At 51.9% G+C, this 25,821-nt stretch overlaps 1 protein-coding gene and 1 non-coding gene across 10 annotated transcripts; both read left to right on the top strand.

Moving 5' to 3' along the window:
- Positions 1–4,156: 4,156 nt before the first annotated feature.
- On the top strand, positions 4,157–25,339 carry EIF4G1 (eukaryotic translation initiation factor 4 gamma 1). Of its 9 annotated transcripts, none has more exons than XM_007971898.3 (34): positions 4,157–4,283; positions 5,099–5,155; positions 5,372–5,465; positions 5,755–5,841; positions 6,336–6,356; positions 6,933–7,109; positions 7,323–7,422; positions 9,279–9,391; positions 10,224–10,316; positions 10,521–10,587; positions 10,886–11,704; positions 11,968–12,056; positions 12,149–12,335; positions 12,426–12,559; positions 12,688–12,846; positions 13,016–13,201; positions 13,388–13,585; positions 14,042–14,188; positions 14,719–14,955; positions 15,111–15,215; positions 15,322–15,481; positions 15,693–15,793; positions 16,676–16,778; positions 17,034–17,136; positions 17,368–17,600; positions 17,738–17,856; positions 17,982–18,154; positions 18,966–19,091; positions 19,244–19,325; positions 21,293–21,391; positions 21,499–21,633; positions 21,756–21,837; positions 21,974–22,114; positions 24,712–25,339. In XM_007971898.3, the coding sequence occupies exons 3-34, from the start codon at positions 5,406–5,408 to the stop codon at positions 24,891–24,893; spliced, it is 4,818 nt and encodes a 1,605-aa protein (XP_007970089.3). In that variant the 5' UTR covers positions 4,157–4,283; positions 5,099–5,155; positions 5,372–5,405; the 3' UTR covers positions 24,894–25,339. The 9 variants fall into 9 exon arrangements, with proteins under 9 accessions (XP_007970089.3, XP_007970086.3, XP_007970094.3 ...); XM_007971895.3 differs by having other exon boundaries at positions 13,013–13,201; XM_007971903.3 differs by lacking the exon at positions 6,336–6,356.
- On the top strand, positions 15,538–15,613 carry LOC119620780 (small nucleolar RNA SNORD66). Its single transcript, XR_005237329.1, has one exon. It is a non-coding gene; the product is annotated as a small nucleolar RNA SNORD66 (small nucleolar RNA).
- Positions 25,340–25,821: the final 482 nt, after the last annotated feature.

Raw genomic sequence — 25,821 nt, 5'->3', positions numbered from 1 at the left:
TCCACCTGCCTCAGCCTCCCAAAATGCTGGGATTACAGGTGTGAGCCACCATGCCCAGCCAGTGGATCTTCCTAGGAGATGCAAACACAAATTTTTACACAAACTCTTCCAAATAACTTTTCAGGGGGCTTGTGGATCCTGTAAATAACCCCCCACCCTCACCCTCCATCACCAATACACCCTCTTCAAGCCTACCATCTCCTGACCTTGGGCTAAGGATGCCCAAGAGTGGGTAGCCTCATACTTTTCTAACTTGACTTCTGTGCTACTGAATGAAAGGGACATCTTTACCTCCCGCAACCCTCTGTCTCTCTTGGAAGGCTGCTATTTGAGGGATTTCATCACGTTAACATCTTCTAGGATGTCCTTGTAGAAAATGGATTCAAGAAGGCTTGACCCTCAGCCTCCCAAGTAGGTAAGGTAGGGCTACAGGTGTGTACCTCCACATCTGGCTGTTTTGTTTTCTGTTTTTTTTTTTAGAAATAGTCTCACTCTTATCACTCAGTCTGGAGTGCAGTGGCACAGTCATAGCTCACTGTAGCCTCAAACTCCTGGATTCAAGTGATCCTCCTGACTCAGCCTCCCAAGTAGTAACTAGGACTACAGGCATGAGCCACCACACCTGGCCTATTTTTATTTTTGTAGAGGTGGGGGTTTTGCTATGTTGCCCACGCTGGTCTCTTGGCTTCAAGGGATCCTTCTGCCTCAGCCTCCCAAAGTGTTGGGATCACAGACATGAGCCAGTGTGCCTGGCCAGTTATTTATTTTTTGAGATGGAGTCTCGCTCTGTCGCCCAGGCTGGAGTGCAGTGGTGCGATCTCAGCTCACTGCAGCCTTGGCGTCTGGGATTCAAGTGACTGTCCTGCCTTGGCCTCCTGAGTAGCTGGGACTATAGGCATGTGCCACCATGCCCTGCTAATTTTTGTATTTTTAGTAGAGACAGGGTTTCACCATGTCTGTCAGGGTGGTCTTGATCTGACCTTGTGATCTACCTGCCTCGGCCTCACAAAGTGCTGGGATTACAGGCGTGAGCCACCCTGCCTGGCCCAGTTATTTTATTACTGAAGTTTTTTAGAGACAAAGTTTCACTTTGTGGCCCAGGCTGGAGTGCAGTGGCATGATCAGAGCTCACTGCAGCCTTGAACTTCTAGGCTCAAGTGATCCTCCCACATCAGCCTCTCAGGTAGCTGGGATTACAGGCACGAGACATCAGCAATTTTGGATTGTGTCATCTTGGCAGCCTGTATAAAAAGGTTGAAACAGGACTAAGGAATCCCTGTTTAGCCTCTTTATTGTTCCTGCCATAATCTTCAAGTTAGCATGTGTGATGTGATGAGCCTCTGTTATTATATAATGTGGATACAGTAGTTGCCTTACCTGATTTCCAGTGGTGGTGATGTTAAAATAAATTAAAAAGTGATTTGTAAACCGAAAAGAATAATTCTCTCCCAAATTGTGATTTGGGTGATTATGCATTAGAATAAGACAGTTTCATAGTGGCTTTTAACCTTTCACCTTTAGTTCTTTATTCAGCAGTGAATAGCAACCGAGCCTTACTCTGCATCAGACATTAGTCTATGGGGATTCAAATAGAGAAAAAAAAAATCTATGCTCAAAAAGTTTAATGCAATGATGAAAACAATTGTGATGGATACCAGGGTGTGAACAAGGTACCCTGGGATCACTGAGATGGGGCCTAAGTGCCTGGGGCGGTCAGGGATGACTTTGAGGAAGCTTATATGCTTAGAGGAAGATAAGTTTGTACAGAGGAAAAGAGGGCAGAATATAGCTAAGGGAGTAGCAAAGGCAAGAAGGAGGAAAAGCTATTTTCAGAAACTTACCGATAATTTCGTTTGGCTACATGCATAGGGGCCAGGGAAAAGTGTGGCAGGAGATACAGCTAGAAATTCAGGCTCAGACCAGGTTTACAAGAGCTTTGTGCTAAGAATTTGACAGTATCTTTCAATGGGGCCCATTGAATGCAAGCAGAAAAGTGATGTGATCAGCTATCTGGGTGAGAAAGCTAACCCTGGAGGGCAGGAGAGCAGGCAAGGAAAATGAATGCTTGAACTAATGCAGTTGAAATGGGGACATAGGGAAGGGTAGAATAGTTATTTTTTTAAAAGATAAAATCAATAAGACTTGATTTTGATCCAAATACCAATAGGACCTGGTGTCTGATTAGATGTAGTGTGTGGATGGAGAAGGAATATAGGGTGAATCCCAGATTTTCAGGTTAGGCACTATCCATTAGGTAAGCAACAATATATTTGGGGGACTTGATTGAGTAAGGAAAGTTAAATTCTGGCCAGGTAATAAGTATCAGAGTTTGGATGAAAACCCAAGCTATCTGACCTGTGGATTTGGCTCTGGATGATGGTCCCCGGCCTCTGTCAGTGTTTTTTGTTTTTTGTTTTGAGACGGAGTTTCACTCTTGTTGCCCACGCTGAAGTGCAATGGCAGAATCTTGGCTCACTGCAACCTCTGCCTCCCGGGTTCAAGCAATTCTCCTGCCTCAGCCTCCTGAGTAGCTGGGATTACAGGCATGTGCAACCATGCGCAGCTAATTTTTGTATTTTTAGTAGAGACGGGGTTTCTCCATGTTGGTCAGGTTGGTCTCAAACTCCTGACCTCAGGTGATCTGCCTGCCTTAGCCTCCCCAAATACTGGCATTACAGGCGTGAGCCACCGCCCCTGGCCGGCTGTCAGTTTTAGGATTACTTCTCTTCCGTCCTTATTCTTCCATCCTTAGGCTTTTGCCCCTCCGTGGGAGTGTCTGCTCTTTTTATATTTTATTTTATTTATTTATTTATTTGAAAGAGAGTCTCACTCTGTCGCCCAGGCTGGAGTGCAGTCGCGATCTCAGGTCACTGCAGCCTCCAACTCCCAGGTTCAAGCGATTCTCTGCCTTAGCCTCTCCACTAGCTGGGACTACAGGTGCTTGCCACCACATCAGGCTGATTTTTCTATTTAGTGTAGAGATGAGGTTTCACCATGTTGGCAAGGGTGGTCCCGAACTCCAGACTTCAGGTGATCTGCCCACCTTGGCCTCCCAAAGTGCTGAAATTACAGGCGTGAGCCACCGTGCCTGGCCTTATTTTTTATCTTTATTTTTTGAGACGGAGTCTCACTGTCATCCAGGCTGGAGTGCAGTGGCGCAATCTTGGTTCACTGCAACCTCCCTCTCCCGGGTTCAAGCAGTTCTCTGCCTCTGCCTCCCGAGTGGCTAGGACTACAGGCGCGTACCACCAGGCCCGGCTAATTTTTTGTATTTTAGTAGAGACGGGGGTTTCACCATGTTGGCCAGGATGGTCTAGATCTTCTGACCTCGTGATCCGCCCACCTCGGCCTCCCAAAGTGCTGGGATTACAGGCGTGAACCACCGCGCCCCGCCCACGATCTTTTTAAACTACAAATCTCATACTACTTGGCCTAGTTAGAATGTTTCTATCCTTTTAATTTCCTTTGTTATAGCCCTTTCAATGACCTAATCTAAATTATTTTCAAAGCCTGCATAATTCGTATTGTATCACGATTTACTTAGGCAGGACTGAGTCTTTAATTTCTTTTCTTTTTTTTTTTTTTTTGATATGGAGTCTCATCCTGTGGCCAGGTTAGAGTGCAGTGGCACAATCTCGGCTCACTGCAACCTCCGCCTCCCGGGTTCAAGCAATTTTCTGCCTCTGCCTCCCGAGTAGCTGGGACTACAGGCACACGCCACCACGCCCCAGTAATTTTTGTATTTTTAGTGGAGACGAGGGTTCACCATGTTGGCCAGGATGGTCTCGATCTCTTGACCTCGTGATCCGCCCACCTTGGCCTCCAAAAGTGCTGGGATTACAAGCGTGAGCTACCGCGCCCGCCTTTTTTTTTTTTTTTTTTTTGCGAAGTCTTTAATTTCAGTTTCTCAGGCCCCAATCAGCACTTCGCCTTGTACTTAGCATGCACTCAATAAATGGTTGCTTAAAGTATGAATGAACCAAACAATCGCGGAACAGACAGAGACCCAGAGGGGAGTCGGTCCGGGAGTCTCAAAGTTCGGGAGGGGACACGGGGGCGGGCTGTGGCTGTCATGTGACGGGGCGGGGCAAATCCCATGTGCTCGGCGGCGCAGAGCGCCCGGCGCGGCTCCGCCCCCTGCGCCGGTCACGTGGGGGCGCCGGCTGCGCCTGCGGAGAAGCGGTGGCCGCCGAGCGGGATCTGTGCGGGGAGCCGGAAATGGTTGTGGACTACGTCTGTGCGGCTGCGTGGGGCTCGGCCGCGCGGACTGAAGGAGACTGAAGGTAAAGCCGCCATGTCCGGGCCCGACCCGGCCCCCCCACCCCCTCCCCCCGCATCCGCCGCCATCCGGGCCGGGACCGGCCACCCTGCGCCGCCGCCCCGGCGCCCTAGCCCCGCGGCCCGAGCCCGGGCCCCGGCCCGCCAGGGCCCCGATCCCCGGCCCACGTGTGCCTGGCCCGGCCCGGCCTGGCTGCTGGGTGGGGGTGGGGAGCGCAGGGCCGGACTATGCTGGCCCCGCGGGCTGGGAGGGCGCCGGGTTCGTCGCAGCGAAATGCCACCTCGGTCTGACCCGAGGAGGCCCGGCAGCCCACGGGCGCAGGCACCACGGCTCCCGGCCCGCCGCCCCCTCCCCCCTTCGCGGCCGGGCCGCCGGGAAGTGACACGTTGTTCTTTGGCACTGGCCCGCGCTGCGCAGGGAGGGCGCAGGGGAGGGAGGAGGTGGCGGCGGGCAGGGAGGAGCCCCCGGCCCCGCCCGCCCTCCGGGCCGACCCTCACTTGCCTGAAACCGGCTCCTCGACGGCCGCCGCCCGCCTGGCCTTTTAGGGCCTGACTCCCGCCCTTCCTGGCCTACACTCCTGGGCGGCGGCAGGCCTAGCTTCTGGCCCAGTGCGGGTTCCCTGGCGGCAGGCGTATCTTGTGTGCCCCTGGGCCAGGCCCGAACCCGGTGTGCCCGGGTGGGGGGTGGGGACACCACGGCCGAAGCAGCTAGCTCCGTTCGTGATCCGGGAGCCTGGTGCCAGCGAGACCTGGAATTTCCGGTCTGGTTGGTCTTGGGCCCCGCGGAGCCAGGTTGATACCCCTCACCTCCCAACCCCAGGCCCTCGGATGCCCAGAACCTGTAGGCCGCACCGTGGACTTATTCTTAATCGAGGGGGTGAGTGAGGGGACTCTTTGAGTAGACCAGGGGTTGGTTGGAAGTGATGTGGGATTGACAGCATGTTGGTGGGGACAGGCTGTATCTTTTCTGCTTCACCCTCTTGGCATCTCTGGGACTCCGTATGGGACCCAGCCTTGCATCAACCCTTCTACCGCCCCATTTGCCTTAAGCTTGGGTCCCTTCCTCTTCCTGAGCGCCACTGTTTCCCAACAGGTGCTGGGGGGACCCTGATGTGGCACCAAATGAAATGAACAAAGCTCCACAGTCCACAGGCCCCCCACCCGCCCCATCCCCCGGACTCCCACAGGTAATTAGGGAGGAATTAGCAGGGGTGGGGGTGGGGGACACCAGGCAGTCGGGCAGGAACAGGTTCCAGCCTCTGGATTTTCCTACCCCCATCTCTGTCAGGGCAAAGTGCAGCCGCCTGCTGCCAAATTGAGACAGGGCCCCTGGGCTGTCCCCGGGGGCTGTCACGGGGAGGGGGTATGTGGATTGTTAAGGCTCTTGCCGCAGATCTGCTCCCCTTATTTCACCAGCTTGGGTTTCTGCCCCACCTGGGCTTCCCCTCTTGCTGAACTCTGGTCTCCCCTCTTCAGCCAGCGTTTCCCCCGGGGCAGACAGCGCCGGTGGTGTTCAGTACGCCACAAGCGACACAAATGAACACGCCTTCTCAGCCCCGCCAGGTGAGGGGCTGTGGGGAGGGGAGTAGGGGGCCTGGGTGGGAGCAGTGGAAAGCTTTGGCCAATTTAGGCCTAAGATGGAAACTGGAGGCCCCGTACCTGGCCTTAATCCTCTGTGTTCTTTCATGCGGCTCTGCGCCTTGCCCTGTTGATTACTTACGGTGGCTGGTCCCTTGGATAGTATATTGTCAATGAGGGTGGCATTACTGGGATCCTAGTGCATCTAAGAATTGGGGGCAGTGCTTTGGGCCCTGCTGCCAACTCTTGCTTTCCTATTTGCTCCTTTTACCGGAGGCTGCCATTGCTCTATTGCTCTCTCTGCTTTCTCTTTGGACTGTGGTGAGATAAACACTTCAGCTGGTCCTTGCCTTTCTCTGTTCCGCAACTTCTTCCTTACTAAGTGGGAGGATTCTTGTCCTGTCCTATTGCCTTCATTCCCTCCCCCCGCCATCACCTTGGGGATAATTCTCTTCTTTCCTGTCCCCATGTGCTCTCAGGGAGGATTCAGGTCTCTGCAGGTAATACCCCTTTCCTAACCCTGGACGGTCTCCTGGTCTCATCCTTACCCTCCATCCTAGTCAGGGGCTAGACACAGGGAATAGGAGTCTTCAGGGTGGTGACTTGTTTGGTGTCCAGGTTCTCAGTTGGACGCCGAGTGATGCATGTTAGGGGCTACATCTTGAAGAACGCGCATCTGGGGACTGGGAGGCTGTTGCATGTTATGGTTAGCTCCTCATTACATGCTGGTGGAGCAGTGCATGCTGGGGGTATGTTGCCCGAAAGGGCCTTACTTAGGCATGATGCATCTGGGTGTTAGGAAGCCTCTGCAGAGGGGTAGTTTGGTACAGGTGACATGCGTAAGCATGGCAGTGAGAGAGTAAATCTATACAGGATGCAAACTGTACATCTGAATTTGGAGGGCGTGTGTGTGTTCAAGAAGCTGCTTAACCATTTGGTCAAGTGGTCTTGGAAGGATTGGTCTCCATGTTCTGAAGCCCACAGTACTTTCCAGGCTATAGAGACATTGTGGAGTGGCTATTTTTTGTCCACTTCCTCCTCTTTACAATGCCAACTGCTTTCCTCCCTCCTGACAGCACTTCTACCCTAGCCGGGCCCAGCCCCCGAGCAGTGCAGCCTCCCGAGTGCAGAGCGCAGCCCCTGCCCGCCCTGGCCCAGCTGCCCATGTCTACCCTGCTGGATCCCAAGTAATGATGATCCCTTCCCAGATCTCCTACCCAGCCTCCCAGGGGGCCTACTACATCCCTGGACAGGTGAGGCTGGGGGCTTGGAGCCTAGAAGCCACAGACCCATATACTTCTCACTTCCCTCACCCTGACCCTCCAGTTCCATTCCTTTTCCAGAGGTGGGACTTACTTCTGATCATTGCCCAGAGTTGGCTTGTCTTGTCTTGACCTACATTCTTTTTGGAGTCTGATATGGAACTCATAGCTCCCTCAACTCCTTCTCTCCCCCTCCCCAACCAGGGGCGTTCCACATATGTTGTCCCGACACAGCAGTACCCTGTGCAGCCAGGAGCCCCAGGCTTCTATCCAGGTGCAAGCCCTACAGAATTTGGGACCTACGGTAAGCAGGGGAGGGAGTCGGAGGTGAGATCAAGCCCAAGGGAGCATGTAAACCCATCTGCTGATTTCTAAAGCAGAAGACCCTTCCCAGGCTTGGCTTTTGGTCTAAAAATGATAAGGTTAATAGGTGGTAGGGATTGGTGCTTAATATTTAACTGGTGTTGATTGTGGGGAGAAAATGTGATTCTATTGCCAGGAGAGTTTAGGGTCTTCCCCACATCAGGGAATGTAGAATCAGGTATCAGCCTGAGAGCCTATTAGTAGGTTTTCCCTGTGACACTTCTTCCATGGTTGGGAGCCCATGTAATGCAAATTCGGGAGGTGTTTGTAGCTATTTTTTATTTATATTCTAGGAAAGGATTAGTCTGTTCTTTATGGCAGTGGTTTCCAAGTGTTTTGATCACCTATCAGGAAAAGTTTTGAGTATGAATCTCTCATACACATATGTTTTTGTTTATATGTATGCAAAATTTAAACATACACACTCGTGCTTGTCAAAAACAAAACAAGTAGAATTTAGGGATGAAGTTAAAGAATGCGCCCTGGCCGTGCGAGGGATCTTGCCTGTAATCCCAGCACTTTGGGAGGCAGGAGGACTGCTTAAGGCCAGGAGTTTGAGACCAGCCTGGGAAACATAGTGAGACCCTGTCTCTTTTAAAATTTAAGGGAGAGCTGAGTGCGGTGGCCCATGCCTGTAATCCCAGCACTTTGGGAGGCTGAGGCAGGTTGATCACTTGAGGTCAGGAGTTGAGACCAGCCTGGCCAACATAGTGGAACCCCGTTTCTACTAAATTTTATTGTTATTTTTATTTTCTTTTTGAGACAGAGTCTCACTCTGTCACCCAGGCTGAAGTGTAGTGGCACAATCTTGGCTTTCTGCAGCCTCCACCTCCCAGGTTCAAGTGATTCTCCTGCCTCAGCCTCCCGAGCAGCTGGGATTACCGGCGTGTGCCACCACACCCAGCTAATTTTTGTATTTTTAGTAGAGACGGTGTTTCATCATGTTGACCAGGCTGTTCTCGAACTCCTGGCCTCAAGTGATCCACCTGCCTTGGCCTCCCAAAGTGCTGAGATTATAGGTGTGAGCCACCACGCCTGGCCCCGTCTCAACTAAAAATACAAAAATTAGTCGGGCATGGTGGTGCAGTCTTGTAATCCCCACTATTCGGGAGGCTGAGGCAGGAGGATCACTTGAACCTGGGACGTGGAGGTTGCAGTGAACCAGGATTGTGCCACTGTATTCCAGCCTAGGCAACAGAGTGAGACTCCATCTCAAAAAAATGCATATATATTTAAGGGGAAAAAAAGAACGCACCCCACTTTGGAGATAGTTTGCTTTAAGGAATTAATTTTTCTTCATATTGAGGCTAGCTCATAAAGTTACTTTGTTTCTTTGCCCCTTTGTAAAGGGCTGGAGACAGGAACTGGACTCAAGTTAAATGGAACAGGGTTGTCAAATCTCTTTCATTCCCAGCCAAAGACCTGGTTCTGTTTCAGGTTCAGAGTATGTGTGTACAGGTTGATAGCGGGTGGGGTACATACATGAGAGTACCTTGTATGGTAGAAGGACAGACATAAGTCCTCTTGGTTGCTGGTGTGTGGTGGGTAAAGAGTGCCTGCCTATGAGATGTGTGTGTGTGTGTGTGTGTGTCTCAGTGTTAGGAATTCTTGTAAACGCAGTTCAGACTGGTTCCCCAGCTTTGACAGACACCTGATTCCCTGGGGGAGGAGGGCAGGGCAGGGCAAGGGGCCGGCTGTGGGTGTTGAGAGGTTTTGGGGTGGGAGGTGTCAAGCAGACATTAGGATATGGTTGGGCCCTGACGCTACCACCATTCTTCTCCGTCCCCCTCCCCCAAGCTGGCGCCTACTATCCAGCCCAAGGGGTGCAGCAGTTTCCCACTGGTGTGGCCCCCGCCCCAGTTTTGATGAACCAGCCACCCCAGATTGCTCCCAAGAGGGAACGTAAGACGGTGAGTAGCAGCGAGGGGCTCCGGGACATCTGGGAAGGGGAGAATCAAGGTCAGATGCTGCTGGGACATTGTGCCGGAAAGAACAGTGACTTGAGGAGGAAGGAGCTGAGAGTGGGCCGAGAATGGGGTCTGTGGAGGGCTCAGGTTCTTTGTAAGATACTAAGATTTTAGCATAGAAGCAGGTCATGGGAACACTGAAGTGGCTAGCGAGGAAGTTCCTGTGAGACCTGGGTGCTGGGAGGTTGGAAGAACTGTGCTTGCTTTTGGGTTTCTGGTGGCTTGCCTTGGAAATGGTTTGTTTTCTGTGGCCCCAGCCCCCATCCCCACCCGGCCCCCCCCAAGTCCTGGAAGCTCTCAAGGCCTCCGCCTCTGCTCAGTCCTCAAGCCCTGGGCGTGGTGCCCAGAATAGGGTGCCAGAGCTGGGGAAGCCGCTGAGTCACCCTGGCTCCACCTACTGGATCTGGGCCCTGCCCCCAGAGATCAGGCACACTAGCCACAAGTGAGCCGATTGGGTGCTAGATGGGGGTCTTGGGCCCCAGGCTGTGCAGCCACTGACTTGGGGACTGCTGGTGGGGTAGGGATGAGGGAGGGAGGGGCATTGTGATGTACAGGGCTGCTCTGTGAGGTCAAGGGTCCCTTAAGGGTGGGAGCTAGGGCAGGGACTACAAGAGCAGCCAGATGGGCTGAAAGTGGAACTCAAGGGGTTTCTGGCACCTACCTACCTGCTTCCCAGTGTGGGGTGGGGAGTTGGCCCAGAGTCCTTTAGAGTGGGGCAGGGTGGAGAGGTGGGTTCTTCCTGCTTCCCACTCATCCCATAACTTTCTTTCCCCAGATCCGAATTCGAGATCCAAACCAAGGAGGAAAGGATATCACGGAGGAGATCATGTCTGGGGCCCGCACTGCCTCCACACCCACCCCTCCCCAGGTACTGTCTGCTTTTTGAGCGATACCCTGACTGGGATGTCTGTTCTGCCCTGGACTCCCAAGTCTCTGGATGTTTTCTTTCAACTAAGGGATTTATTTCCCTGCTTTCCTGGATTTCTAGGCAGAGCTAAAGTAGAAATGGCTCTAGTAAAGAAGGGTTGTGGGACTCTTCAGTGCAAACTTGGTAACCCTTTGTGTCCTGCAGACGGGAGGCGGTCTGGAGCCTCAAGCTAATGGGGAGACGCCCCAGGTTGCTGTCATTGTCCGGCCAGGTAAGTAAGCGGGTGGGATGGAGCTTTTACGGGGAAAGGGAATGTTGACAGTTTGCTGTCACCTCAATGCTGAGGTGGTGGAGTGACTTGAACTGGGTACCAGAGAAGGATGACTTAGATTTCAGGTCGTGGGATTTTGAGGGTGAATTGGGTTTTGGATGAAAGTGGAAGTATAGCTGAGGTGGGAGATGGTGACGTGGGAGTGTTAAGTTGGAAATGCCTTGGCTGGAGGATGGGGAGGAACAACAGCAGTGAAGCACTTGCCTTTAGTTGCTCATTCTTCCTTCCTATGGTGCAGATGACCGGTCACAGGGAGCAATCATTGCTGACCGGCCAGGGCTGCCTGGCCCAGAGCACAGCCCTTCAGAATCCCAGCCTTCGTCACCTTCTCCGACCCCATCACCATCCCCAGTCTTGGAACCGGGGTCTGAGCCTAATCTCGCAGTCCTCTCTATTCCTGGGGACACTATGGCAACTATACAAATGTCTGTAGAAGAATCAACCCCCATCTCCCGTGAAACTGGGGAGCCATATCGCCTCTCTCCAGAACCCACTCCTCTCGCCGAACCCATACTGGAAGTAGAAGTGACACTTAGCAAACCGGTTCCAGAATCTGAATTCTCTTCCAGTCCTCTCCAGGCTTCCACTCCTCTGGCATCTCACACAGTGGAAATTCATGAGCCTAATGGCATGGTCCCATCTGAAGATCTGGAACCAGAGGTGGAGTCAAGCCCAGAGCTTGCTCCTCCACCAGCTTGCCCCTCCGAATCCCCTGTGCCCATTGCTCCAACTGCCCAACCTGAGGAACTGCTCAACGGAGCCCCCTCGCCACCAGCTGTGGACTTAAGCCTAGTCAGTGAGCCAGAGGAGCAGGCCAAGGAGGTGACAGCATCAGTGGCGCCCGCCACCATCCCCTCTGCCATTCCAGCTATGGCTCCTTCAGCTACTTCCCCCGCTCAAGAGGAGGAAATGGAAGAAGAAGAAGAAGAAGAAGAGGAAGAAGGAGAAGCAGGAGAAGCTGAGAGTGAGAAGGGAGGAGAGGAACTGCTCCCCCCAGAGAGCACCCCTGTTCCAGCCAACTTGTCTCAGAATTTGGAGGCAGCAGCGGCCACTCAAGGTAAGGATTGGTTGGGCGGTAGAGGTAGGGTGGGCTAGGGGATGTGGTTCCTTGCCCTCCTTGATGACCTCCCGTTTTTGCCATGTTTCTGGGTCAGAGGCCCTGCAATGGAATCTAAGAACTAGATTAAGGACTTTTAAGCCTAAAGACGGTGATGCAAAGGGGAAATATTGTACTTTGGCTGCTTTTTATTTCCCAGGGATTAAGGGTACTCCTTAAATTACTGGCAAAGACCCGTGCTTTTATTTATTTTTTAAAATTAGTGGCAGTATCTGTGCCAAAGAGGAGACGGAAAATTAAGGAGCTAAATAAGAAGGAGGCTGTTGGAGACCTTCTGGATGCCTTCAAGGAGGTAAGGGAGCAGAAAACGGGAGGGGAGAGGGCCAAGTTGAGGTATGGAACAGTGGTCATTGTGCAACCAAAACTGGTGTTCTGTTGTTCTAGGCAAACCCGGCAGTACCAGAGGTGGAAAATCAGCCTCCTGCAGGCAGCAATCCAGGCCCAGAGTCTGAGGGCAGTGGTGTGCCCCCACGTCCTGAGGAAGCAGATGAGACCTGGGACTCAAAGGAAGACAAAATTCACAATGCTGAGAACATCCAGCCCGGGGAACAGAAGTATGAATATAAGTCAGGTATGCTGAAGAAAGGGTTGAGAATGACTTGAGTTTTCTTATTAGGGCCAGAGAAGACAGTATGATTGCTTCATTCTCTTTTCCTCGCAGATCAGTGGAAGCCTCTAAACCTAGAGGAGAAAAAACGTTACGACCGTGAGTTCCTGCTTGGTTTTCAGTTCATCTTTGCCAGTATGCAGAAGCCGGAGGGATTGCCCCATATCAGTGATGTGGTGCTGGACAAGGTTAGTGGCTTGAGTCAGGGAGGGGACGATAAGTTTGTGCTGGATGGATTGGGGAGGAGCCTGAGGTCCTGAAAGAGTAGTCAACTGCTCTAGCCTGCTTCTAAGACCTTTTCCTGTCCTCTTTGCAGGCCAATAAAACACCACTGCGACCACTGGACCCCACTAGACTACAAGGCATAAATTGTGGCCCAGACTTCACTCCATCCTTTGCCAACCTTGGCCGGCCAGCCCTTAGCACCCGTGGGCCCCCAAGGGGTGGGCCAGGTGGGGAGCTGCCCCGAGGGCCGGTGAGTGGGGCTGGGTAAAGGGGCAGGTGGGTAAGGAGTGGGAGTGGATGATTCCCTTGTGTCTCAGTGCTGACGGGGAGGGTTTTGCCCTGGAGGTGTGTAGTAGTGGTATCACATATTGTGCTGACTAGTTCCACGTCTCCTCTTGTCTTCATCCCTTGCTTAGCAGGCTGGCCTGGGACCCCGGCGCTCTCAGCAGGGCACCCGAAAAGAACCACGCAAGATCATTGCCACAGTGTTAATGACCGAAGATATAAAACTGAACAAAGCAGAGAAAGCCTGGAAACCCAGCAGCAAGCGGACGGCAGCTGATAAGGACCGAGGGGAAGAGGATGCTGATGGCAGCAAAACCCAGGTACTGGCGAGTCCTGCTTTTGGTCTCTCTCCATTTCTTTTCCAGGTCTGCCATCAGTGCCCTCTTTGCTTCTTTTTGTCCTTATCAGTAGCATCTGTCATGCCGAAGTCCCCACCACTCTCTCCTGTCCCTCCGAACAGCCTGTTCTGAGACCCTCACTGGAACTCTTGTCTCTTCTTCCTCCAGGACCTATTCCGCAGGGTGCGTTCCATCCTGAATAAGCTGACACCCCAGATGTTCCAGCAGCTGATGAAGCAAGTGACGCAGCTGGCCATTGACACCGAGGAGCGCCTCAAAGGGGTCATTGACCTCATTTTTGAGAAGGCCATTTCAGAACCCAACTTCTCTGTGGCCTATGCCAACATGTGCCGCTGCCTGATGGCGGTGAGTTTCCACCGGGTTCTAAATCTTACGGACTAGTCGCCCATTTCTATTCCCAACATGTGCCGCTGCCTGATGGCGGTGAGTTTCCACTGGGTTCTAAATCTTATGGTCTAGTCGCCCATTTCTATTCCCAACATGTGCCGCTGCCTGATGGCGGTGAGTTTCCACTGGGTTCTAAATCTTATGGTCTAGTCGCCCATTTCTATTCCCAACATGTGCCGCTGCCTGATGGCGGTGAGTTTCCACTGGGTTCTAAATCTTATGGTCTAGTTGCCCATTTCTATTCCCAAGACTCCTTGAGTCCAGCTTCTTGGTTCTCCTCCAACTTGCACCTCCTCCAGCTGGAAGGAGGCAGAGCTGGGGCCAGATATCTTCCTGGGTCAGGTAGTTAAAGGCTCTTGGAGGGCCTTCCCTGCCCATTACTAGTCTGAGTGTGACATTCTCTCCGACCTGCAGCTGAAAGTGCCCACTACGGAAAAGCCAACAGTGACTGTAAACTTCCGAAAGCTGTTGTTGAATCGATGTCAGAAGGAGTTTGAGAAAGACAAAGATGATGATGAGGTTTTTGAGAAGAAGCAAAAAGAGATGGATGAAGCTGCTACGGTGAGAGAAAACCCACTACCGATTCCACTCCCCACTCAGCTCCTTCCCTCACCCAGATGCTACTCATCTGTAGAATTTGGAATGGAGATAGTGGTGTCTTGGGGATTTCTCTGGCTCAGAACTTTTTTTTTTCCTTTTTGAGACAGAGTCTCGCTCTGTCACCGAGGCTGGAGTGCAGTGGCGTGATCTTGGCTAGCCTCCACCTCCCGAGTTCAAGCGATTCTCCTGCCTCAGCCTCCCAAGTAGCTGGGATTACAGGCATGTGCCACCATACCTGGCTAATTTTTTTGTATTTTTAGTAGAGACGGGGTTTTACAATGTTGGCCAAGCTGGTCTCAAACTCCTGACCTCAAGTGATCTGTCTGCCTCGGTCTCCCAAAGTGGTGGGATTACAGGCATGAGCCACTATGCCCAGCCAGCCTGCCTCAGGACTGAGTGCTTATTGCTAAGTTTGGATATCCAGGTAGAAAAGGGTTTTAGCAGAGTGGCTGGCTATCTTTTTGACACAATCCCTGTCCTGTGAATGGCAGGCAGAGGAACGAGGACGCCTTAAGGAAGAGCTGGAAGAGGCTCGGGACATAGCCCGGCGGCGCTCTTTAGGGAATATCAAGTTTATTGGGGAGTTGTTCAAGCTGAAGATGTTAACAGAGGCAATAATGCATGACTGTGTGGTCAAACTGCTTAAGAACCATGATGAAGAGTCCCTTGAGTGCCTTTGTCGTCTGCTGACCACCATTGGCAAAGACCTGGACTTTGAAAAAGCCAAGGTAGAGGTCCTTGCATCTGGAGGGGGATGGGCTGAAGCATGCGGGGCTCACTGAGCCACAGTGACGGGGCAGAAGGCCTGAGGAGGGAGGGGTGGGGCCTGCAGTTATAGGTGAGACATGAGAAGTTCCTGGTCTGATGCGTTTCTCCTCCGTAGCCCCGAATGGATCAGTATTTCAACCAGATGGAAAAAATCATTAAAGAAAAGAAGACGTCATCCCGCATCCGCTTTATGCTGCAGGACGTGCTGGATCTGCGAGGGGTGTGTGTCCCCCTCCTCCCCACTGCCAGCCTGCTGCCTCCAGTTTCTGACACTGTCTTGTCTGGCCTTCCCTGACATCATCGTGACTGGCCTTCTGTCTCCACAGAGCAATTGGGTGCCACGCCGAGGGGATCAGGGTCCCAAGACCATTGACCAGATCCATAAGGAGGCTGAGATGGAAGAACATCGAGAGCACATCAAAGTGCAGCAGCTCATGGCCAAGGGCAGTGACAAGCGTCGGGGTGGCCCTCCAGGCCCGCCCATCAGTGAGTTCCAGGCTGGGATTGAGAAGGGAGCAGTGAAGAGACTGGGAGGTTATACTTTCCTCTGATGACTTCCTGTTAGTGCCACGTGTCTGGGCCACTGAGACCCCATGATGGAACTGAGGATCTGAGGAAGGGAGGCTGGGGGTAGCCCAAGGGGAAGGGACTGCTAAGGTTTATTCATTATTCCAGTATGCCCCTCTTTTTGTGTCAGGCCGTGGACTTCCACTTGTGGATGATGGTGGCTGGAACACAGTTCCCATCAGCAAAGGTAGCCGCCCCATTGACACCTCACGACTCACCAAGATCACCAAGGTAGGGGTGTGTGTGGGAGTGGGTGATTCAACTCAGGTTTAGATCTTCGTCCCCTCACTTTTCTAAGGTTGAGAAGGTGACAACTAAATGTTTCCTCTTAGACTAACTGGTTGGATTGGTAGAGACAGTACTGCCAGCTGTAGAGGGAGCATGGTACTCCCATTAGTCTGGACCAGTGTTTGGCAAACACACACACGTGCCAGATCCAGCCCATTCATACATCCCAGGACCCAGTAGTGCGTTTTTACATTTTTTTTTTTTTTTTTTTTTTTTTTTTTGAGACGGAGTCTCGCGCTGTCACCCAGGCTGGAGTGCAGTGGCCGGATCTCAGCTCACTGCAAGCTCCGCCTCCCGGGTTCACGCCATTCTCCTGCCTCAGCCTCCCGAGTAGCTGGGACTACAGGCGCCCGCCGCCTCGCCCGGCTAGTTTTTTGTATTTTTTAGTAGAGACGGGGTTTCACCGGGTTAGCCAGGATGGTCTCGATCTGCTGACCTCGTGATCCGCCCGTCTCGGCCTCCCAAAGTGCTGGGATTACAGGCTTGAGCCACCGCGCCCGGCCGCGTTTTTACATTTTAAAGTTGTGAAAAATTAAAAAGTGAATGGTAATTTATGCTGTGGAAATTAAGTAAAATGTAAATGTCAGTGTCCATGAAGTTTTATTGGAACACAGTCACAGCCATGTCTTTATCATCTACAGCTAGCTGGTTTCATGCTGCTGTGGCAGAAATGAGTAGTTGCAATAGAGACTGGCCCTTTATTAAAAAAGGTTTTACTGATCCCTGGACTGGGCCGTGCACTACCTGTTTGGCTGCATGTGGTGGTGCTGGCCAAGGGACTCAGCCAGGTTGGACCTATGACTCTACTCCCCTTTTCTTCTTCAGCCTGGCTCCATCGATTCTAACAACCAGCTCTTTGCACCTGGAGGGCGACTGAGCTGGGGCAAGGGCAGCAGCGGAGGCTCAGGAGCCAAGCCCTCAGATGCAGGTACGGAAGCAGTGTCAGGAGCTGGGTGGTTATCCGTCAGAGCTCCCTTGAGGACAGAGCCTTTCCTTCCTGTTAGAGAGGCCTTCGGTACAAGGTAGTTAGGCAATGTAGGCAATAGAGGAGGTTTGTGTTGTGGTTCCAGGGATTGAACTGCTTTACTTTTGGTACTGGGACCAAGTGTCTTAAACTGGCAAGTAGGGGATAAAATGCAGGAAAGGAGAAAAATATTTTAATAAGGATTTTCTGCATCCCCAGCATCAGAAGCTGCTCGCCCAGCTACTAGTACTTTGAATCGCTTCTCAGCCCTTCAACAAGCGGTACCCACAGAAAGCACAGATAATAGGCGTGTGGTGCAGAGGTGAGGTTTCCTGGACGTCTTTGTTATTCACACTGGGGGTACCATTATTGGGTTCTGGTTGTTGCCATGGGATGGAAATTCTTCATACCTGTCCTGGTTGGAGCCCTTGGGTTAGATTGGGGCATATTCATTATGCCAAGAACAGGGCCCAACAGTTGCTTAGCATGTTGTGTAATTATATGAGTGCCTGGGCAGTGCAAGTGAGTGAAAATGTGCCTGTCTTTCTTCCAGGAGTAGCTTGAGCCGGGAACGAGGCGAGAAAGCCGGGGACCGGGGAGACCGCCTAGAGCGGAGTGAACGGGGAGGGGACCGTGGGGACCGGCTTGATCGAGCACGGACACCTGCTACCAAGCGGAGCTTCAGCAAGGAAGTGGAGGAGCGGAGTAGAGAACGGCCCTCCCAGCCTGAGGGGCTGCGCAAAGCAGCTAGCCTCACGGAGGATCGGGACCGTGGGCGGGATGCCGGTGAGAGTCTGGGAGAGGAATGGAGGGAAAAGTGTTGGCTGCCTTGGGACTAGCTGGTCCCCAGCTTTTTGAGAGCTCTGAATCTTGTTTGCTGGGAAGACTAAAAAGTCTCTCTAATCTGTGTTCTCTTCCCACAGTGAAGCGAGAAGCTACCCTACCCCCAGTGAGCCCCCCGAAGGCAGCACTCTCTGAGGAGGAGTTAGAGAAGAAATCCAAGGCTATCATTGAGGAATATCTCCATCTCAATGACATGAAAGTAGGCAGTGGGAGCGGTGTGTGATTGAGGAGTGGGCAGGAAGGGATCATGCTGGCAGGCATAGGGGTGCATTGTGTGGGTCAGACAGTGACTGGTCTCTTCCTGCTGTGCCCTGCACCCCTCAGGAGGCAGTCCAATGTGTGCAGGAGCTGGCCTCACCCTCCCTGCTCTTCATCTTTGTACGGCATGGTGTTGAGTCTACGCTGGAGCGCAGTGCCATTGCTCGTGAGCATATGGGGCAGCTGCTGCACCAGCTGCTCTGTGCTGGACACCTGTCTACTGCTCAGTACTACCAAGGGTATGACCAACTTCTCTGGGCCTCCCACTTTTACAGACCCACAATTTTTTACCTCCTTTTTGGGACCCTTGGAACCTTGCATAAGAATATAGGTTCCCTGGCCGAGTGTGGTGACTCACACCTGTCTTCCCCAACACTTTGGGAGGCCAAGGTGGGTTGGATTGCTAGAGGATCACATGAGGTCGGGAGTTCTAGACCAGCCTGGCCAACATGGTGAAACCCTGTCTCTACTAATAATACAAAAATTAGCCGGGCGTGGTGGTGCAGTAATCCCAGCTACTCAGGGTACTGAGACAGAAGAATCACTTGAACCCGGGACATTCAAGGGAGGCCACCTCTGTGTCTGTAGCTTGAGATCATTGTCCCCATGTCTAGAAAATGTTCCTGGGGGCCAGGCACAGTGGCTCACGCCTGTAATCCCAGCACTTTGGGAGGCCGAGGCGGGCAGATCACAAGGTCAGGAGATCGAGACCATCCTGGCTAACACGGTGAAACCCCGTCTCTACTAAAAATTCAAAAAATTAGCCGGGCGTGGTGGCGGGCGCCTGTGGTCCCAGCTACTCGGGAGACTGAGGCAGGAGAATGACATGAACCCTGGAGGCGGAGCTTGCAGTGAGCCGAGAGCGTGCCACTGCACTCCAGCCTGGGCGACAGAGTGAGACTCTGTCTCAAACAAACAAACAAAAAAAATAAAACTAAAAGAAAATGTTCCTGGGGGTTCCATAGTTGATCCCTTAGCCATGCCATGTTGCCCCAGAAGGAAGAGTGGGGACCTGGCCTAGAATGTCGTGACTTTGAATTCCCTTTGCAGGCTGTATGAAATCTTGGAATTGGCTGAGGACATGGAAATTGACATCCCCCACGTGTGGCTCTACCTAGCGGAACTGGTAACACCCATTCTGCAGGAAGGTGGGGTGCCCATGGGGGAGCTGTTCAGGTAAGTCCCCTGGGTGGAATTCAGGGGAGGTAAAGACCAGAGGAAAGGTGGTAGGGAAATGTGCTGGGTTGGATACCCTGGTTTGGAGGGAGATGGAGAAGTGGCGAGAGAACTGTGGAGGCTGTCAACATTAGGTTTTTCTCTTCTTGTAGGGAGATTACAAAGCCTCTGAGACCGCTGGGCAAAGCTGCTTCCCTGTTGCTGGAGATCCTGGGCCTCCTGTGCAAAAGCATGGTGAGTGAGGGCCAGGAGTCCAGAGATGCCTCCCACGGTGTGGTTTTGGCTGTTTGCTGTGGCCCTGAAGCTTCATGGTCCATTGGTGGAGTGGAGTGATGGTGATGGCAGGACTGTGTTGGTACCTGGGAGAGGAAATACTGAGGTGGGCCATCTCCCGCACACCAGTTCCTATCATGAGTTCTGGCCAAGACTGGAGGAGAATGGCAGTCTAAGACCCTATGCCCATGATTGATGCATTTATTTATTCATTTATTGAACTAGGGTTTTGTTGATCATTTATTGTATATTAAGCACTAGGGATACAGCAATGAATAAAACATAAGAAACAAGTTGGTAGAGAAAAAGGAAGAAATGACAGCTTGATAAAAACAGTAAAGTGTGAAATAAAATAGTTGAAGTAGAGTGGAGTATCTTAAGTACTGTGGGGTTGCAAAGGAATATTTGACAATATTCGTGACAGCAGGCTTTCCTCAGGGTGCCGAGGTGGCTTTGTGAAAGTTAATTGGTAACTAGCAAATGTAAAGGCAAAAAGATGGGGAAAAGTAAGTTGAGTGTGGTACTTAGTGGAAGTGAGAAGTTGGGGTGAGTGTGTGCAGTTTCAAGGGTTCAGCCATCTTGAACCTAGAGGAATCACACTTGGGATTTAAAGGAATTGTCATGTCAACATCATTTAATTCTTTTAAATAGATGTGTACCAGGACAAGTTGTTGTTTTTTAACAACAGATAAGCGTATTGAACTATTTGTGTACTTCATCCACTCCAAGGTGCCATAGATTATAAAACATTCTTTATGCGCTGTTAAGAAAGAAAAGACTGGGCCGGGTGTGGTAATTCTAGCACTTTGGGAGGCTGAGGCAGGTGGATCACCTGAGGTCAGGAGTTGGAAACCAGCCTGGCCAACATGATGAAACTCTGTCTCTACAAAAAATACAAAAAAGTTAGCTGGGCCTGGTGGTGCGCACCTGTAGTCCCAGCTACTCGGGAGGCTGAAGCAGGAGAATTGCTTGAACCCAGGAGGGGCAGGTTGCAGTGAGCCAAGATTGTGCCACTGCACTCCAGCCTGGGCGACAGAGCAAGACTCCATCTCAAAATAAAAAAAGATATATATTGGCCGTAAGATAACTTTTAGATAAAATATGAAAAAAATGGACATGTTTTAAAATATATGAACTGCAATAATCTTGCTAAGGGCCAGTGCCATCATTCTGTTATAAAGAAAAGAATGATGTCTTCATAGTCTATTGTCTCTTGCAGAAAATGCACTCAGACTGCTGGTTTTATGAGGATTTTAAAATTCATGTTAGGGGTGGGGTGTATCTGTGTCTAACATTTTCTGGGTTTAAGAAACAAGCATACTTGTTAGAAGTTGTCCCTTCCTAGAGGACTTTACGTCGTTTTTCCTACCCTGGTGTCATAGCACTGTGGTGGACAAGTTCTCTTTTATTCTATTTTATTTATTTATTTTTTCAAGACAGTCTCACTCTGTCGTCCAGGCTGGAGTGCAGTGGCATGATCTCAGCTCACTGCAACCCTCGCCTTGGGTTCAAGCGATTCTCCTGCTTCAGCCTCCTGAGTAGCTGGGATTACAGGCACCCGCCACCACGCCGGGCTAATTTTTATATTTTCTGTAGAGACAGGGTTTCGCCATGTTGGTCAGGCTGGTGTCCAACTCCTGACCTCAGGTGATCTCCCACCTCCACCTCTCAGAGTGCTAGGATTACAGGTGTGAGCCACCGTACCTGGGATGAGTTCTTACTTGGGTGGTTATTTGACTGACGTCTGTGCCCTGCACTAGACTATAGGAATGGAAGGGCTGTGCCTGTTAGTACTTCTATAGCATCTTTAACGCCTAGCAGGTACCTGGTAGGCTTTCAGTAAATATTTGTTGGATTCATATGGTAGAGCTGTTGGGTCCTTGGAGAGAGAGAGCATTGGTAAGTTGGGTTGGTCTTGTGTTTTCCAGGGTCCTAAAAAGGTGGGGATGCTGTGGCGAGAAGCCGGGCTTAGCTGGAAGGAATTTCTACCTGAAGGCCAGGACATTGGTGCATTCATCGTTGAACAGGTTTGGGGCTGGAGTTGGGTTAATTCTAGCATTTGAGACTAGCCAGTCTTCTTTCGTGTCTCACGTTGGCAACCTTACCTCTTAACTGCGGGCCTTTTCCATTGCAGAAGGTGGAGTATACTCTGGGAGAGGAGTTGGAAGCCCCTGGCCAGAGGGCACTCCCCTCCGAGGAGCTGAACAGGCAGCTGGAGAAGCTGCTGAAGGAGGGTAGCGGTAACCAGCGGGTGTTCGACTGGATAGAGGTAGGTTTCTCCTGGATATTGGTAAAGGAGAGGTAGTTCTTAGTGTGGGGCTGGGGGGTAGCAAGAATGAAGACTGAAGGGCACAATTCAGAGTTGGGGGGTCATTTGTTTCTCCCGTATAGGCCAACCTGAGTGAGCAGCAGATAGCATCCAACACGTTAGTTCGAGCCCTCATGACGGCTGTCTGCTATTCTGCAATTATTTGTAAGAGGAACCAGGGAGATGGAGGGGCAAGGGTGGGCCTGACAGACAAATGGAGGGAGGTGGGTGTCAGCCTTGGCCTCTCAGTTCTGAACCGGGGTAAGGGTATATTGCTCCACTCATCCCTGTCTTCTTGTAGTTGAGACTCCCCTGCGAGTGGACGTTGCAGTGCTGAAAGCGCGAGCGAAGCTGCTGCAGAAATACCTGTGCGATGAACAGAAGGAGCTGCAGGCACTCTACGCCCTCCAGGCCCTTGTAGTGACCTTAGAACAGCCTCCCAGTAAGAGCCAGGCCACGGGGACAGGGGTGGGGTGGAGGGACTTCCAGACAGCAGGGCATCAGACCCTTCATGGAAGGGTCTTAACCCAGGAAAGGTAGGTAGTCATTAGAGAGCAAAATGCCCTCAGGGTTTCATTCCTTCCTCTTAATGTTTGTGTTGTGTTGTTCCTACCAGTGGAAGGAGTTAGCCTTGAAGGTTAATTGACTGCCTGTTTTGTGCCTAGCTATGTGTTTGATGCCAACAGTGCAGAGGTGATAAATGATAGGATCTTCTCAGTACCGTGTGCCCCCATGGCGTGGCACAGGACTGAAATGCTTTGCTTACCTTGCCTCATGTAGTCCTCACAGATATTTAGGGTAGATGGTATTACCCCTCTTTTCCACATGAGGAGACCGAGGTTTCAGTGAACGTGTCTCAGGTTGTGCATTCAGCACATAGGTATGTGTCAGGGCACTGGCATGCTCACAGAAAGGACGCCGAGCAATTTCCTGTGCTGGCATGGAGTTAGTACTGGCGTGAGCAATGAGCCTGGGAAGACGGGTGCTCTCGGAGGGAGGACACCTGGTCTGAGGGATAATGGGTGGGAATTCGCTCCACGACAACTGGGAAGGTGGCGGGGAGAATGCTTGAAAGGAGGGCACTATGTGTGTTCTTTCTACCTGTGGTAGGGAGAACTTGACACAGGGAAAAGAAATATTGAAGAAAGGCCAGTGTGGGACAGCACAGCAACCAGTCCTAAGTGAGGCAAGATGGGGCTGAAGAGAGGGATGTGGGCCTGACCACACAGGGCCAGGTGTAAGCCATGGCCGGAGTCTGGGGCTTATTTAGTCTGAGGGCAAGAAAAGGCCTTTGTGGGATTTTAAGGAAGGCATAAAGGAATTTGGTTTTAGTTTTTAGATCATCCTGGTCATAGAGGGAAGAGTGGTTTGGATTGGGGTGAGAGTGGATGTGGCAGCGTTAGCACCAGTGGCTCAGCCTTGATGGTGACAGTGGAGAAGAGTGGGCAAATCAAGAGATACTTAGGAAATGGAGTTGGCAGCTTTTAGTTACACTGGTCTGGGGAGGGGCCGTGAGAGATTAGAAGTCATGGATGACTCCCAGGATGGTTTTAAATCATGGTGCATTTAGAGGCCATAGTGTGATGTCATTTGCTGGGGTAGGCAGTGCTGGATCAAGTTGAGTTGTGGTCCTTGAGTAAGGGAATCAAGAGATGTCAGTTTGATAGCTGGGGTATCTGGGTCCTTTTGGAAAAGAAGAGGTCAGGGCAGGAGGCAGCTTTGTGAAATGCTGGCACAGGGTAACTTATGTGCAAGTCATAAGAGGATATGGGCTTGCCTGAGGGAGAGTGATAAGGGCCTGAGATACAGCCCCAAGGAGGTGGAGCAGACATACTGGTAGGGACCGAAAGAGGACAGGCCCCTCTGAACAACCAAGGACAGAAATTTGAGGAGAGGGATGTGGTTGGTAATGCTAGATGCTGCTGTGAGCGTTTGTAGGAGCAGGCCTGAAAATGCAGGATGTCTGGAATATAAAATCAGAGGCCACCCTGGCAAAAACAGTATTTAGTGGGGCAGGGGACAGATTCTGGGTCGGAAAGGACTGAGAAATATTTAAGTGAGACAGAAGGGAAAACATCAAGTGTAGACAAAATCTTTTATCAGCTGTAATATAGTGGTTGAAAACGGGTTTTTGTTTTTAGGTGGGAGAAACTTGGGCTTGAAAATACAGGGCAGAGTGCCTAATCGATTGGATGAGGTCCCTGGGTGGGTATGCATGGGATTTGGAGTGTAAGAATGGGATAAGTGAAGGTTCTGCCCTGCTGTGGCCTGTTGCTGTGGGGTGGGGGTAGCAGGTGACTATGCCCACAGGCAGAGTTTGTGACTTTGAGCCCGGGCATGCGCTGCAGAACATCCTGGCTTGAAGCATTTCATAGATGGCTTGGTTTGGAAAGACTGGTAGTGCCTTGTGGGCAATGGGGTGGGTGTGTTTCAGGGGTTATAGGACACGTGCTTGGGAAGGCCACCCAGCAGCTAGGGGTTGAGGAGAAAGAGGGTCCAAACAGGTGATGCTTGAGTTGAGTCCTGAAGGAACATGACAAGACGAAGTTTCCGGCAAAGGATATAGCATCCACAAAAGTGTCAAGGCCAGAGAAGGTGTGTATGTTGAGGAAACGTGTGCGGAAGGAAGGGAAATTGAGATCAGGAGTTGTCAGGATCTGTTTGGGGGGCAGTGAATTTTCAGGTTACATGTAGGATATATATAGGACTTTCAGCGATTTCCTAAATTCAGGAGTACCAATTCTGAATATAGTTTTCTCCATTAAATACACCATGGGCAGAGACGTTTCAGGCTGCCAAGGTGAGGCTGAGCAAGTTTGTAAGGTTTTTCCGATGGCCAAGTGACTCATTGCTGTGCAGCGGTCTCTCAGATCATGAGATTAGCATCCTGTCAGAGGCCTAGTCACTCTGGAATGGTCACAAATGTCAGGATGGTGCGTCAGGGCCTTGTTTGAACAGTGGAGCCTGGGAGGGGTCCCTGGGGGTGGGCTGGGGTGGCGGTGGCGGGTCACCTCTAACTGTTGTCCTGCCTGCTTGCAGACCTGCTGCGGATGTTCTTTGATGCGCTCTATGACGAGGACGTGGTAAAGGAGGATGCCTTCTACAGTTGGGAGAGTAGCAAGGACCCCGCAGAGCAGCAGGGCAAGGGTGTGGCCCTTAAATCTGTCACAGCCTTCTTCAAGTGGCTCCGTGAGGCAGAGGAGGAGTCTGACCACAACTGAGGGCTGGTGGGGCCGGGGACCTGGAGCCCCATGGACACACAGATGGCCCGGCTAGCCGCCTGGACTGCAGGGGGGCGGCAGCAGCGGCGGTGGCAGTGGGTGCCTGTAGTGTGATGTGTCTGAACTAATAAAGTGGCTGAAGAGGCAGGATGGCTTGGGGCTGCCTGGGGCCCCCCTCCAGGATGCCGCCAGGTGTCCCTCTCCTCCCCCTGGGGCACAGAGATATATTATATATAAAGTCTTGAAATTTGGTGTGTCTTGGGGTGGGGAGGGGCACCGACGCCTGCCCCTGGGGTCCTTTTTTTTATTTTCTGAAAATCACTCTCGGGACTGCCGTCCTCGCTGCTGGGGGCATATGCCCCAGCCCCTGTACCACCCCTGCTGCTGCCTGGGCAGGGGGAAGGGGGGGCACGGTGCCTGTAATTATTAAACATGAATTCAAGTAAGCTCACTGCCTCTCTGCTTTGTGGCCTGCTCCCTCTAGAGAAGGTGTGTATAGGTGGGGATCCTTCCCAGAGCTGGCACTGTAGCGCTGTTCCCTGTAACCTGGCACCCCTCCTGCCTCTTCCCCTGTCCATGATTGCAAGGATCTGAGGAGGTTTCCCAGAAGGTTGGGCCCTCAGGTGGGCTTGATGGGTGCCCTTCTGGTCCGGAGAGAAGGGAGATTAGTGATAGGACATTCTTGCTAGACTGCTCTCCTACCAGAATGAGTCAAGCCCCTGTGTTGAGAAGGCTCTTGGATTTCGGGTTGTTTATAGTTGGAGAATCCCTTTATGGCTTCAAGGTGTCATCAAGGGGCTGGATGCATCAAGGGAGGCTTTCCGGCCCCGTGTAGTGTGACTCGGCTGGCTTAGTGAGTGTTCGCCACCCTTGCCTTCAGGTGGCAGTCGGGTCTGGGAGGAGAGGACCGGCGTTTTCGAACCCGGCC

Source organism: Chlorocebus sabaeus, chromosome 15, assembly GCF_047675955.1.
Source record: "Chlorocebus sabaeus isolate Y175 chromosome 15, mChlSab1.0.hap1, whole genome shotgun sequence".
In the NCBI taxonomy this organism is placed as follows: Eukaryota; Metazoa; Chordata; class Mammalia; order Primates; family Cercopithecidae; genus Chlorocebus; species Chlorocebus sabaeus.
This window is presented reverse-complemented; position numbering and strand designations above follow the sequence as displayed.

Bases quoted from the DNA above. Each gene is read 5' to 3' on its own strand.
- EIF4G1 (XM_007971895.3), top strand. From the start codon at position 5,406: ATGAACAAAGCTCCACAGTCCACAGGCCCCCCACCCGCCCCATCCCCC. The intron at 12,336-12,425 runs GTATGCTGAAGA...TTTTCCTCGCAG, and splicing joins GAAGTATGAATATAAGTCAG to ATCAGTGGAAGCCTCTAAAC. The intron at 19,092-19,243 runs GTAAGTCCCCTG...CTCTTCTTGTAG, and splicing joins CCCATGGGGGAGCTGTTCAG to GGAGATTACAAAGCCTCTGA.